Here is a 15,733-nt window from a genome sequence, read left to right as displayed (position 1 = left end):
ACTAGTATTATCCCGATTCCAAAACCTAGCAATGCCATAACAAAAAAAGAAAACTACAGGTTCACATCCCTGATAAACACAGACACAAAAATCCTCCACAAAATGCTAGCAAAGCAAATCCAACAGCACATCAAAAAGACAGTTCACCATGATCAAGTGGGTTTTATCCCTGGAGTGCAAGGATGATTCAACAAACACAAATCAATAAATGTAATTTACCATATAAACAGAGTTAAAAGCAAAAATAACATGAACTTCTCAATAGACACAGAAAAGGCATTTGATAAAATTCAATATCCCTTCATAATGAAACCTTCAACAATAAGGCATCAAGGGAACATACCTGAAAATAATAAGAGCCATATATGACAAACCCACAGCCAACATAATACTGAATAGGCAAAAGTTGAAATCATTCCCCCTAAAAACTGGAACAAGACAAGGTTGTCCACTCTCACCACTCCTATTCAACATAGTACTGAAAGTCCTAGCTGGAGCAATCAAGCATGAGAAAGAAATAAGAAATACAAGATATCCAAATAGGAAAAGATAAAGATGAATTATCTGTTTGCTGACATGATCCTATACCTAGAAAACCCTAAAGAATACTCCAAAAGACTCAAAGACCTGATAAACAACTTCAGTAACTTTTCAGCATACAAAAGCAATGTACAAAAATCCAGAGCATCAACTTATTTGAGAAACCAAAAAATAAAAAATAAATAAAACCCACAGCATTTTTATACACCAACAACATTCAATCTAAGAACCAAATCAATAACTCAATCTCATATACAATAGACACACACACACACTACCTAGTATATATAACCAAGAAAGGGAAAGATCTCTACAGCAAGAACTATAAAATACTGATGAAAGAAATCATAGATGACATAAACAAATGGAAAAACATTCCATGCTTATAGATTAGAAGAATCAATATCATTAAAATGATCACACTGCCCAAAGCAATTTAAAGATTAAATTCAATTTCCATCAAATTACCAATGCCATTTCCCACACAATCAGAAAAAAAATTTCAAAATTCATATGGAGTACCGCCCCCCGCCCCCCCACAAAAAAAACCTGAATAGCCAAAGCAATGCAAAGCAAAAAGAACAAAGCTGGAAGCATCATATTACCTGACTTCAAACCACACTACAAGGCTAGAGTAACCAAAACATCATAGTACTGGTACAAAAATAGACATACACATCACTGGAACAGGATAGAGAACCCAGAAATAAAGTCACACACCTACAACTAACTGATCTTAACATCATCAACAAAAATAAACAATGGGGAAAGGACAACCTACTCAATAAATGGTACAATAAAAACTGGCTAGCCATTTATGCATGAACGAAACTGGGCCCCTACCTCTTACCATATACACAAAATAGCTCAAGATTAAAGACGTACATGTAAGACCTCAAACTATAAAAACTCTAGAAGAAAACTTTGGAAAAAATCCTTCTGTGCATTGGCCTAAGAAAGAATTTATGACTAAGACCTCAAAAGCAACTGTGACAATTGTGACTTAAACTAAGGAGCTTACGCACAGCAAAAGAAACAACACAATAAACAACGAACCTACAGAATAAGAGAAAGTATTTGAAAACTATGCATCCAACAAAAGACTAATATCCAGAATCTATAAGGAACTTAAACAAATGAACAAGAAAAAAAACTCCGTTAAAAAGTGAGCAAAGGATATGAACAGACGCATCTCAAATGAAGACATACAAGCAGCCAAAAAAGATGAAAAAATACTCAACAGCACTAATCACCAGAGAAATGCAAATTAAAACCACAATGAGATACATACAATCTCATGCCAGTCAGATGTGAAAAATGATACATGAACAAAATGGTAACATCGATACCATTACTGTTTATATCTACCAGTAGTCAATATAAAACAGAAAGGAACCAATAAGAAACTCTGGAAATTAAAAGTATAATAACTGAAATGAATAATTCACTAGAGGAGTTCAAAAGCATATTTGAGCTGAAGAAAGAATCAACATGATTGAAGATAAACCAATTTAAATCATCAAAATTAACATGTTTATCTAGATTGACTAAGAAAAGACTCAAGTTACTAAAACCATAATGAATGAAATTATTACCATGAAACTTATAGAAATAAAAAGGATTATAAGAGAATGCTATAAACAATGTATGCTAACAAATTGGATATCCTCACTGAAATGGACAAATTTCCACAAATACAAAACCTACCAAGACTGAATCCTGAAGAAATGGAAAATTGAATCAGTAATAAAAAACAAGATGAAAAACCCTGGACTTGATTACTTCACAGGTGAATTCTATCAAATTCAATTTGGTAGAATTTTGGTCAACCAACATTGACCATTCTCAACTCTCTTTAAAAAGAAAATGAAGAGGAAGGAATAAATCCTAACTCATTCTATAAGCCAGCATTACCCCAATACCAAAACCAAAGGCATACAAGAAAAGAAAACTACAGACCAATAACCCCCCTTATGAATGCTAATGCAAAAATCTTCAACAAAATACTGGCAAACTAAATTCTGCACGATGTTAAAAGGATTATACACAATTTTTAGGTGGGATTTATTCCTGGAATGCAAGAATGGTTCAACATACGAAAATCTGTCAATGTAATAATATAGTAGATTGGTAGAATGAAAGGAAAAAAAACACATGGTCATCCTAATTCATACAGAATTATCTGAAAAAATTCAACATCCTTTCATGATAAAAACACTAAAACTAGAAGTAGAAGGGAACAATCTCAACACAATAAAAATTCATAGTTGACATTATACTCAATGTTGAAAGACTTAAAGCTTTTCCTCTAAGACAAGGATGCCTGCTTTTTCCACTTGGATTCAGCAGAGTACTGGATGGTCTAGCCAAAGTAATTAGGCAAGAAACAGAAATAAAAGGCATTCAAATTGGAATGAATGAAGTAAAATGATTTTTATTCATAAATGGTATGATCTTATATGCAGAAAACCCTAAAAGCACTACAAAAAAAACTATCAGAATAAAGGAACTCAGCAAAGTACCATACAAAATCAACACACAAGTCAGTTGTTTCTATATACTACCAATAAATAATTCAAAACAGAAATTAAGAAAACAATTCCATTTACAATAGCATTAAAAACACTTAAAAGTAACAAAGATGATGAAAGACTCATACAATGAAAACTACAAAACAATAGTGAAAGAAATTAAGACATAAATAGAAAAGGCACCCCATGTTAATGGATTGGGAAACTTACCATTATCTGTAATGAGCAAAACAACCACAAATTCAATTTAATCCCAATCAAAATCCCAATGACACATTCTTTGCAAAAAATAGGAAATACATCTTAAAATTCATATAAAATTTCAAATGACCTTGAATAGCTAAAACAATCTTGAAAAAAAAAAAAACTCTTAGAAGAAAACACAGGGGAAAATCCTCACACTCATGAGAATGGCTATAATAAAATATAAGAAAATAGCAAGCGTTGACAAGGATAGGAAGAAATTAGAACCCTTTTATAATACTGATGGGAAAGTAAAATGATACAGTCACTATGGAAAACAGTATGGTGTTTCCAGAAAGAAGGAAACATGGAATTACCATATGATCCAGTAATTCTATTGCTGGGTATACACCCAAAGGAAATGAAAGCAAGGTGTCAAAAAGGTACTTTTGTCCACTTGTCAAAAAGATATTTAAATAAATAGCAACATTATTTAAAACAGCCAAAAAGCGGAAGAAACTCAAGTCTCCATCAACAGATGAATAAACAAAGTGTACATACTTACAAGAGAATATTCAGCTTCTCAAACAAAGAAAATTCTGATACATACTACAAGATAAATCTTGAAAAAAATTATGCTAAATAAGTCACTCACAAGCAAAAATACTTTATAATTTCACTTTTATGATATTCCCAGAACAGTCAAATTCACAGAGAAAGAAAACAGAATGATGGTTGCCTGGTATGGAAAGGAGAGGTTAGAAATGAGAGCTCTTGGTTAATATGTACAGAATTTCCATTTTGCAAGATGAAAAGAATTTTCAGGATTAGATGCACAACTATGTGAATGTACTCAGCACTACTAAACTTAAGAATAGCTAAGATAAATTTTGTTATGTATACATTTTAAAAATTAAAAATATAATTTAAATATCTGCTATTTAAAATGGTCTTTCCCACATTCAATTTTAGTTCCAATGAGAAAAGACCATTTCGGTGCTATGAATGGACACATTATTGACATCCTCTTATGTAAATAAATTTTCCATATTAACTCCCAAAATGCATCTCTATCCCAAAAAAAAACTACCATGCAAAAAAGTTGATAGCTCTAACATAAATTTTTCAGTAAAAAGAAGTTATTTCAACTAAGTCTCTAGAGAAAAAAAATACAGATAAAATGTAAATAGTAAACCATACACTACTGCTTAATTTGTACTACAGCTCCTTTCATGTTCATTTTTGTTCTACGTGCAACAAAACCAAGGCAGAAAATATCAAATTAAGTACTTTACACTTCAGAGGAGAAAAATCTCTACATCTAGCATCCATAAAAAGAAACCCAATGAAGAGTTTAGAAGGAATAAGGAAAACGTAGATAGCAGTGACTGTGTCATAACCAATACAGATAAAGAAAAGCAACATACCCTCTCCCACATACATCTTTACCACACATCTGTCAAACGGCATATTAGCAGAGAACTATGTACAATAACATACTTAAATCCTATACTGTACTTTTTATAATCATTTTATTGACCTATAACTTTCATACCATAAAATTCATCCTTTTAAAGGGCATACTTCAGTAGTTTTTAGTACACTGTATTTACAAAGTTGCACAGCTAGTATCACTATTTAATTCCAAAACATTTTCATCACCTGAAAAAGAAACCCCAAACCCAGAAGCAGTTACTACCAATTCCCCTCTCCCGTGCAAACACTGGCAACCACTAACCTACTTTCTATCTCTATGGATTTGCCTACTCTGGTCATTTCTTACAAATGGAATGATATAATACTGTGGTCTTTTGTGCTGCCTCCTTTCACTTTGCATAATATATTTAAGTTTCATCCACATTGTAGTATGTATCAGTATTTCATTATTTTTGAGGGTAAATAATAGTTCATTATATGTATATGTCACATTTCGTTTAGCCATTCGTCAGCTAATAGACATATGTGCTGTTCCTATTTTTTTGGCTATTATGAATACTGCTATGCACATTCATGCACAAGTTTTCATGAGACATAGGTTTTTAACCTTCTCGGGGTGAAGTTGCTGGGTCATGTGGTATAGGTTGAGTGTCACTTATCCAAAATGCCTGGGAACGGAAGTATTTCAAATTTTGGATTTTTTTCCAATTTTGGAATTTGCATTATACTAGTTGAACATCACTAATCCAAAAATCCATGTTCAGAAGAGCATTTCTTCTGAACATGTGGGCACTCAAAAAGTTTTGAATTGGAAGCACTTCGGATTTTCAATTTTTTAAATTAGAAACTCAACCTGTAATTCTATGTTTAACTTTTTGATAACCTGGTTACCAAACTGTTTTCCAAAGTGGGTATACCATTTTACATAACTATAAGCCATGAATAAGGGTTATAATTTCTCAGCATCCTCACCAGCGCTTGTTATCATCTGTGTTTTTATTATAGCCATGCTAGTGAGTGTAAAGTGATATGTCATTGTGGTTTTTTGTCTGTTTTTTTTTTTTGAGTTGGAGTCTCGCTCTGTCACCCAGGCTGGAGTGCAGTGGCCTGTTCTTTGCTCACAGCAACCTCTGCCTACTGGGTTCAAGTGCTTCTCCCTCCTCAGCCTCCTGAGTAGCTGGGATTATAGGCCCCCACCACCACACCCAGCTAATTCTTGTATTTTTAGTAGAGACAGGGTTTCACCATGTTGGCCAGGCTGGTCTCGAACTCCTGACCTCAAGTTATCCACCCACCTCAGCCTCCCAAATTGCTGGGATTACAGGCATGAGTCACCACGGCTGGCCTCATTGTAGTTTTGATTTGCACTTCCTTGAAGACTAACAATTTTGAGTGTCTTTTCATGTGCTTATCGGTCATTTGTATATCTTCTTTTGAGAAATGTCTATTCAAATAGTTTGCCTATTTCTTCAGAGGTTGGCTTTTCATTAAGTCATAAAAGTTCTTTATATATTCTGGATACATGTCACTCCTCATATATATGACCTGCAAATATTTTCTCACATTCTATGTGTTGTCACTCCTCTATCTTGACGGTGCTCTTTGACAGACAAACGTATTTAATTTCGAACAAGTCATTGTATATAATTTCTATCTTGTTGCTTGTGCTTTTGATGTTATATCTAAAAAGACCATATACTTTCATTTTAACCTCCATGTCAATAAAGAATGGATTGGAAAAGAAATGATATTAAGAATCACATTAAAAAAACAAAATTACTAAGGACTCATATCCAGAATCACTTCTCTTGTAACAAAGAAGTTATACATATTATCAGTAGACATAATAAAATATTGATGATTGGTAAATGCAATAGTGACCTATCTGGTCAAAGTCTGAATGGCTTTTGTACTAATCAGTGAAAAGTGAAAGCCCTTATGGAAAATAATACATAAATAATTTCCAATCACTACATTAAGATAAAATTTAGCTGTTTTAAGGTTTTTACCTATAAAATTAAAAGATATTTTTAGTCGCTAAAACAGTTACCAGTGTAACCTTCCTCTACAAATGAAAACACTTACCTGCTAAGTAATTCTAACCCAGCAGAGTACTTTGGCAAATATGGAACAGTCCTGCCCAAAAGAAATACATATTAAAAGTGTTCTTGATTTAGCCAACTTTAAAAAAAGGTACATACAAGAATTTTGACACTGTCAATTGTATATGAGATATTTTAAAATCACTAATGACAATTTAAACTTTTAGAGAAATGTGTTTTATTTCAGAGTTAATGTACTGTAACATACTACCAATCATCATTTTGCCCTAGAGAGTGTCTTTCACATAATAAGATAAATGATTTAATATAATGTTGGATGAGAATAAATATGAAATATCAAAGTTCATCTCTAGGTTGAAAATGAAATTTGGTCACATGCTTTACTTTATTAAAAAAAAGACAGACAACACAATCCTGGTGTTTTCATATAAAACAGGTAACATGGTGAAAGAGGCTAATTTGCCAAGTACTATTTCATTATTCATTTGCGTTTCAATAATTCAGGACTTTTACTTTTGCTCTTATACAAATTGAAAATGACTAACTGTGATCAAATAATACTCACTGATTGTCAGAGTAAAACAATTATACTTCAACATTTAATACAATTTCACAATTTTATTAGAAAATTTTCCTGTTACATGTTTTAGAAAGAATCAATTATTTTGTAGTCAGACGCACTCAACAAATCTAAGGTTCATTAATGTAATTATACAATTATGAACACAACCAAAAGTTGTATGAAATTTCAGTCAGAGTAAGTTAAAATCTTAGCATAAGCTTACCTGGGTTTGCTTTTCACTTTTGCTTCTCTTGACTTGTCACTTAAAGTCTTCAGCCTATAATTCAACAAGTTTAAAATATTTTTACAAGTCAAGAGATTTTTTTTTTTCTTTTTTTTTGGAGACAGGTTCTCACTCTGTTGCCCAGGCTGGAGTACAGTGACATGTACATGACTCACTGTAGCCTCAAGCTCCTGGGCCCAAGTGATTCCCCCCATCTCAGCCTCCTGAGTAGCTGGGACTATAGGCACCCAACACCATGCCTGGGTAATTTCTTTTTCTATTTAGTAGAGACAGAGTCTTGCTATGTTGCCCAAGCTGGTCTCAAACTCCATGCCTCAAATCATCCTCCTGCCTCAGCCTCCAAAAATGCTGGGATTACAGGCATAAGCAAGCCACCACACCCAGCCCAGAGATTTTTCGACTACAAATTTTCACACATTAAAATTTTAGGTCAGATAAGCTACTTTTTTTTTTAAGCAAGAATTAAGGAATTCAAAAGACAACAAATATTTGAGTGTTTACTATATGTTAGATACCACAAATGGAAAATCTGTAGCAAATATTTTCTTTTTTTTAAGAGATGGTCTCACTCTGTCACCAAGGCTGGAGTACAACGATGCAATCATAGCTTACTGTAACCTTAAACTCCTGGGCTCAAGCAATCCTCCCACCTCAGCCTCCTCAGTTAACAAGGACTACAGGTATGTGCCATCATGCCCAGCTGTTTGTTTCATTTTATTTTGGTCTCACTATGTTGACCAGTCTGGTCTCTAACTCCTTGCCCAAGTGATCATCCTACCTGAGCCTCCTCAAAGAGCTGGGGTTATAGGTGTGCACTACCATGCCAGGCCTTATTTTCATATTCTTACCTGCCCCGAATCCCTTTCTTAGAAACAAGATTCCTAAATGTGATCAGACCACAGAAACATAATTTATCTGGCACCTTTAGAAAAAGTAATGGTTCACATAGGAGAAATCGATAGGTAACAAAGATATCTAACTACACACTTCATTAAGTAGATGCTACCCAGGCATCCAAACCTCTTTAAGCACCCACAGTATTTGAAATCTTAGATGAGAAAAAGCTTTTTAAAATACGTTACAAACTCCTTTCATTACAGAGGATTTGTTATCCTCTCATTTAACATTTCGTGGTAACTCAGGATCAGTATTAAGAACATCACTGACTACATTTTGCAGCAAAACAGTACTCTCCCTGATACTTCCGAGCTAGAAATGCATCTCCGTCTATTAACCAAAAACCAATCTATAGTAGTTTTGTTTGTGTTTGTTTGGGCTCTTATGTCTACTTTTCCTGAATTTTCTTTCTCAACTATTGGTCACCTGGCTATTAGTTTTCATTTATCACTTCTGCTAGCTATTTTAGCAGCCTCCTCCCCTCTGCTTGCTTTTAAATTACTGCACTGGAAAACAGATAAATGGGCTAGAGCTGCATATGTAAAATTAATAGTCTCTTTTAAATGTAAAATATGATGTTCATAAACTATATGATTTATTTTCACTTCACTGGCCCAGTTTCACTTTATTTTAGCTGTGGCCTCTGTTACAGATAACTGAGGTTGCCAATAAGTGAGTATTGAGAGAGTATGAGACAATCTCATATAAAATGAGATGTCATGTACAGACTTCTTCTCAATCACTTCAACAAATACTCATTTGTAAACAGAAACTGAAAACAGTACTATTGCTAGCCCCTACAAAGTCTTTGTAAAAAACAGAAACAGGTGTTCCCTCCTCTAGACACCATACTGCCATCAGCCAGAAACTGTCCTAATACACAAGTTGACCCTTGCATGAATGCCTCCACTATGCACTGGACAGTGTACAACCTGCACAACTATGCATGCTTGTTCTGAAATGGGAGTCCATCTTTTCCGACTATAATGTCTGATTCAGCACCATATGGGGAGTTCTGATAAACTGCATTTTTTAAAACAAAATTAGAATGCCAATGTCCTACAAAGACTTTCATATTACTCTATGATCTTTTTCCAAAAAATAAAATATTGACAAGATGAATTCCTCTGCAATATTCAAAAGATTCAGCAATCTCTTTAATACAAAACTAATTTGTATATCTCTCTCTAGATACGTCTAGGAAATTGTGTCAAAGACTAAAAGTCTAATGTAAATTTCTAAGTTTATCTTGGAAATTAGTAAATCTGGTTTAAACCAAGATTAAGCAAAAGCTAGGGAAAACCATTTTTATGGCCATGCTCTACCATTTCCACTATTAAATTTGATCAAAATACTTAGTTGGAACATCCCAGGCAAAATTATCCTTGATAGTTATATACAGCAGTGCATCATACCCAAAATGATTCTAGCATTATTTTTAAAGATTCAGGACAATTCTATACAGTCGAGTGTGAAAGGGAATTCCTAAGATCCTCTTTGGACCACTGATTATATAATCTAGTAAACCTCTAAGTTGCCATTTCAACTATTTATTTCTAAAATAAACGTTTAATGTCTTAATTGTAATATACCAAGTTTGGGATTCTCTTCTCTCCCCATTCCCCCCCAACCCCCACAAAAAGAATTAGTTTAAAATGAAAAAAGTGTTACAGGGAACAGAAAGTAAAATTGTTGGAAGATTCAATAAAAGCTTCCCTATGTGGCTCTTTAACAATCACCTGTTTAAAAAACTGGTCTTTAACCAAATTTAATGTGTGAAACTTATCTGATCAGGATTTGAACCAACCAACCATAAAAAGTCCTCTCTAAGAACAAAGGAAATGTAATTATGGACTGCATAATTGACAATATCAAAGAATTAGTGTTCATTTTATTAGCTATGATATAAGCATTGCATTTATGTAATGTGTTTCTTTTTTAGTGATGTAAGCTGACATATTACAGGTATAGTAGGCAAGTCTGAAATTTACAAAGGGAGAGACAAGGCAAATGTGGCAATATCTGAAAATTGTTGACTCTGAGTAATAAATATATATATGTGGTTCATTGTGTTATTCTATTTTTGTATGTGTTTGCAACTTTGTAAAAAAAAATTTTTTTTTTTTTTTGAGACAGGATTGCTATGTCACCCACACTGGACTACAGGGGAACCATAGCTCACTGCAGCCTCAAGCTCCTGGCCTCAAGCGATCCTCCTACCTTAGCCTCTTGAATAGCTGGGACTACAGGCTCCTATCACTATACCCAGACAGTTTTTAAAAGTCCTTTGTAGAGACAGGAGTCTCCCTATGTTGCCCAGGCTGGTCTTGAACCTTGGGCTCAAGTTAACCTCCCAACTCCGCTTCCCCAAGTGCTGGGATTAGAAACAAGAACCACCATACGCAGCCAAAAAACATTTTAAATAACAAAAATAATCTTTTAGGTGTTCATCTTTTCTCACCACACCTTCTCCAAATAAATTGCCAATGTGCCAAAATGCAGAGAAGAAACTGTTAGAGAAAACAAAGCAGCTATAGGAAAGTTGGTCATCTTTTTCCCTGCTCAACTTTGACTGTTCCCAACTATTATCCTTAAGATGAAAAGTATAATTAAGAAAGTAACAACAAATCGAAAAGGTCCTTTCTAAAATAACACCCTCAAAACCCAAAGTTCACCTGAAATTAGCCACTATTTTAATTTTGGGATAACTCCAGTTTCTCACACTGTTCCCGCGCTGAAAACAACTCACTCGTAAAGTCTGTTTAATGTCCTAAAATATCATGACAGGCTGTGAAGGAAATACTGACCTAGGAGAGAATATTCCAGTTTCCTCAAATAGAAAACGGTGGTATTATACTCAACCATAAAGATTTGCCACGAGAACTGAATAAAATTCCAGATATGACCTTGGTGGCATTCTGGAAACAGAGCTGATTTCAAATGAAAGTTATAATAAAGGTGATCAAGGAAGTTGAGAAACCATGTACTACATTACTGGGCTAAGGCGAAATAAAGCAGAGGTTCCCAATGTGCTTACAAAAGGCTTACCCAGTCCTATTCTTGGTCTTCTCCCAAGTACCACACACCCCATGAAAACTTAAGTGCTGTGGGAGCATATGAATATATAGACTAAGTGAGCCATCTGACAATTATTTTCTACTACTGACAACTTTCAAGTTCAAAGCACTAAACCTCAAATTCATCATAAAGTTCAATAATTTTATTTTTAGATAGCTCCAATGACTTTACCTTAATTTGACACCAGCACATTTATGTCTTTGAACTTTATAGAAAATACTAAAATGGAGGCGTCTTACTAAAAAGGAGGGTGATTTGCAGAACTGCTTCGACAAAAAACGTAGATAAGGTTGGGCAACATGGCAGAACCCTGTCTCTACCAAACATATGCAAATTAGCTAGGCATGGGGTTGCATTCCTGTACTCCCAGCTACTTGGAAGGCTGAGGTGGGAGGATTGCTTGAACCCAGGAGGTTGAGGCTGCAGTGAGACATGAGCATACCACACCACTCCAGCCTGGGTGACAGAGTGAGACCCTGTCTCGAAGAAAAGAAAAAGAAAAGAAAGAAAAGAAAAAGTAGGACATGAACAGAACGATGCACTGAGTACTACAACGACTGATAAGATCAGCCACTGACTAAACAGCATGGGGAACCTGCATGACATTTCATTTATTTGTACCTCAATTTCCAACTGTCTACAGTGTTAGCTATTAGAAAAGGTGACGAGGATTGCTTTAAAGCACCACAGATATACATGAATTTGCATATTCTGTCATGAGGCATATCCAATCTATCACATTTTCACATCGGTGTTTATTTTCTCTCTCAAACAAGATCAGGGAAAAGCAAAAACCCTGGCCGGGCACGGTGGCTCAAGCCTGTAATCCCAGCACTTTGGGAGGCCGAGGCGGGTGGATCACGAGGTCAAAAGATCAAGACCATCCTGGTCAACATGGTGAAACCCTGTCTCTACTAAAAATACAAAAAATTAGCTGGGCATGGTGGCGCATGCCTGTTGTCCCAGCTACTCGGGAGGCTGAGGCAGGAGAATTGCCTGAACCCAGGAGGCGGAGGTTGCGGTGAGCCGAGATCGTAACAAGAATGAAACTCCATCCCAAAAAAACAAAAGCAAAAACCTCAATCACGCTTAAAAGTGCAAATGACCTAAGGCCCAAAGCCTAAGAAATTCACACAAAAGCTGCACTGACTTGGGAAAGAAAGCTGAATTGAGACTACCTTCATCCTAATGCCTTTATCTTAAGCCGCACACACATGGCTTCAAGTTCTCATCTCTCATCTGAGCGCAACTGAAATTCCCAATTGCTCCTCAGCTGTCAAGCAGCTAGCTAACCACAAATTCACCGTTAACTCTTCCTTCTCTCTCAAACCTATTTGTAAATTCTTTAACGTTGGTATATGGCACCATTTATCCAGGATCCCTCCAAATTAATGTACTCAATGTTGCACCTTTTTCATCTCCCACTGCTGTCTAATCTGACCAGTGCCCATCACATCCATTACCTCCTTTAAACTTCCGTCAGCGCTGCCTTAGCCTCCGTCACCTGGACCTTCATTACACCCTCCTAAACAATCTCCTTGTGCCCCATCCCCAATCTTCCTATCAGTCTCTCAGGTTATTCTTCCAGAAATAGAGTAATATTTTCCCAGAAATACAGGTAGGCCATCTTCTTTAGCCACAGAACTTACGGCCTGCTAGTATTCTGCCTCCTGCTGCTACAACAGTAAGAATCTCACTTGCTATCTGTCTGTTCTCTGCTACATCCCCAGTACTTAAAATAGCACCTGCCACATAGTGAGCAGTCAATAAATATTTGACTAATTAATCAAGTAAAGCATTGAAGACATTCTATTATCAGGCACTAAACTTCCTTTCCAGCTTCAACTCTCAGGACTGCTTCCATCTCTGAAATGTGCTTATCCAAATCTATCGCAATTTCTCCTCATTTTTCAAGGCCTAATTTTAGAAACCTCTTCCTCTTTGAAGCCTTCTATAAACGCATCCTAACTGTTGACTCTTTCCTCGGACTCCCATATCACACTGTTTGTAGCTTTAACATTCTGTTCACTCTGCTTTGCTTTATATCAGCACCAGTGTAGGGCATCTGGCGGGCAGAGACTGTTTTAGTCACCTTTGTACCCACAGGATCTGGCCCAATATATAGACACTGCTTAGTAAAGACTAGGCAAAACAGCATATGGGCTCTGAAATCTTTTTTAAGCTTCTATGAAAAAGGACACTTTGAGTGCCTAGTCTAGTGTCTGGCACTGGCACTTAGTAGGAACTCGGCAGACCTTTATGAAACTAAGTTGAATATTGAAATTCTTTCCTCTTTATTAAGATGATTAATCATGGCAAAGTCAACATTTCAAGCAACACTTCACCATTTGACCACACTGTGATTCTGATGACTGGTCCTCTCCTTGTGCCGGTTTTGACAGATACTATGGGAGGGAAGAAGAATGAGGACACTGGGCGGTGGTGTAGGTGGGGGGCAGGGGCAGTGAGGGCTTTGAGGGGGAAACACCCACTGTCTAGCTGCGACAGGTTTTTTTAGCCCTAACCACAGGAAGCCAGTGCCTTACAAACAGGAAACGCCAGCCTGGGACAGGCAGCTGTAAACCATCAATAAATCTGATTTTCAGTTCCCTGAAGGGTTTGCATGCCTAAATACCTCGATCCTGAGGTCTTTGGTCATAACAGCTCAAAAGGTAAAAGTCAAGGACCAGAGTGGCTTTGAGGTCTGTACTTCTGTATGTCCAAAAGTTTCGCCCAGAGCTCAAGCCAGTCTCTACAAAAATGGATATCATATGTGAACTCTCCAAAAGGCTCTAAGAATTGTGACTCAGTTAAATCAAATTGCAACTCACTTTAGGTGAGGGGAAAAGATCTTTGAGTGAGCTCAGAACCAATCCTCTTCAGTCTGTGGTCTTGGGCTGGCCCACCGCCCAATTAAGGCAGAAGAATGTATCACCAGTTTTCTCAATGTTGACATAATCGTTACTATGTGCAAAAATTTACAAAAAAGGCCTAAGTCCATGGACAACCTAGAGTACCCCCAAACCACCAGTAATGTCTTCACTGCCCTTAAACAATAATGATCTTAAGCAGCCCTTAAAGAATAATGATCTTAACTTTTTCTAAATTGGAATGGAATGGACATGCGTTCACTACCAAAGTGACATTCCTTTATGAGACTGATAAAGAATCCTCCTATTTTACTAAAAAAGAAAAACAAGTAAATTTGTCTAGAGTTAGGGCCTTCATGTGAGTTTTCACAAAGTGAAAATGATCAGAGAAGCTCTGAAGAGAGGACGCTGCTCTGGGTGACAGCGGGAGCTATATTGGCCACGCTTTAGGAGCCCAGAAATGCCTGAGGCCTTCCATTCGGTCCTGGGGCAACCTGCACACCTGGTGTTTCCAATTATTTTAGACGGCAGCTGCTGTGGGTTCTACACACTTGCTCTGCCCCAAGTGTTGTACAGGAATGCTAGGTCCAATGTGATAGCTCTGGGTGGCCAGGGCCATGTCTTTGTCTTTTCTTTTTTTTTTTTTAAGAGATGGGATTTCATGTTGCCCAGGCTGGTCTTGAACTCCTGGGCTCAAGAGATCCTCCTGCCTCGGCCTCTCAAGTAGCTGGGACCACAAGCGTGTGCCACTATGCCAGCTCACCTCTCTTTCATCTTTGAATTCCACATTACCAACATATAATAAACACATGTGTGCTGTGTTTAGTGTCATCTTTTCTCCACTAGGCAAAAATATTGTTTTGTAAAGCAGGTCGATCTCAAGCTGAATAAGGAAAAGTTTAATCAAACAGATTAGGTGTAGGAAATTGAGGACCTGAAGAAAGTGAACATCAAGCACTAGAGGTCCCAGTTAACTGGGAGACTGACATCACTTGAAGATGAGTTATTTCTCCATGAGGTGACAGGCTAACGGCACACACTGACAGTCCAGTGGTTTGTCAGCTGAAAGTGACCTGTACAGGAGAAAGCCAACAGAGGACCTAATGAACCCCTCGAGATGTCTAACTCCAAAATGACCCTAGACTACGGCATCTTCAAGAAGTCAAGTCCGTTTCCAAGGGGTTCTAACCAGATCCCCTTGGCATGTCTCTCCCTAACTAAACACTAAACATTTAGGGTTACCCTGATCGCCCAGGATGGTTTGTGCCACAGCAGTCCTGGGCCCAGTTCAGAATTCACATTCCTAGGTAAGACGCCTTCTTACAAAG

The 15,733-nt window shown here is 36.6% G+C and overlaps 1 protein-coding gene across 11 annotated transcripts in view; it reads right to left on the bottom strand.

Moving 5' to 3' along the window:
* DTNBP1 (dystrobrevin binding protein 1) overlaps positions 1-15,733 on the bottom strand; it is a 161,703-nt gene that overhangs the window by 115,039 nt on the left and 30,931 nt on the right. For 7 of the 11 annotated variants that reach the window (XM_035294859.3, XM_078368308.1, XM_035294846.3 and 4 more), the window contains exons 2-3: positions 7,540-7,593; positions 6,777-6,827 (exon numbers count right to left, since the gene is read on the bottom strand). The exons of the other annotated variants lie outside the window; for them this stretch is intronic. Coding sequence is in view for 2 of the 7 variants with exons in the window: in XM_035294846.3 (XP_035150737.1) it covers positions 6,777-6,827; positions 7,540-7,593 (105 nt within the window). In the remaining 5 variants the exon portion in view is untranslated. The remainder of the gene's footprint in view (positions 1-6,776; positions 6,828-7,539; positions 7,594-15,733) is intronic. 11 annotated transcript variants of the gene reach the window in all.

Source organism: Callithrix jacchus, chromosome 4 (genome assembly GCF_049354715.1).
Source record: "Callithrix jacchus isolate 240 chromosome 4, calJac240_pri, whole genome shotgun sequence".
Taxonomy (NCBI): Eukaryota; Metazoa; Chordata; class Mammalia; order Primates; family Cebidae; genus Callithrix; species Callithrix jacchus.
Note: the sequence above shows the minus strand (reverse complement) of the source record. Positions and strands in the feature narration are given on the sequence as shown.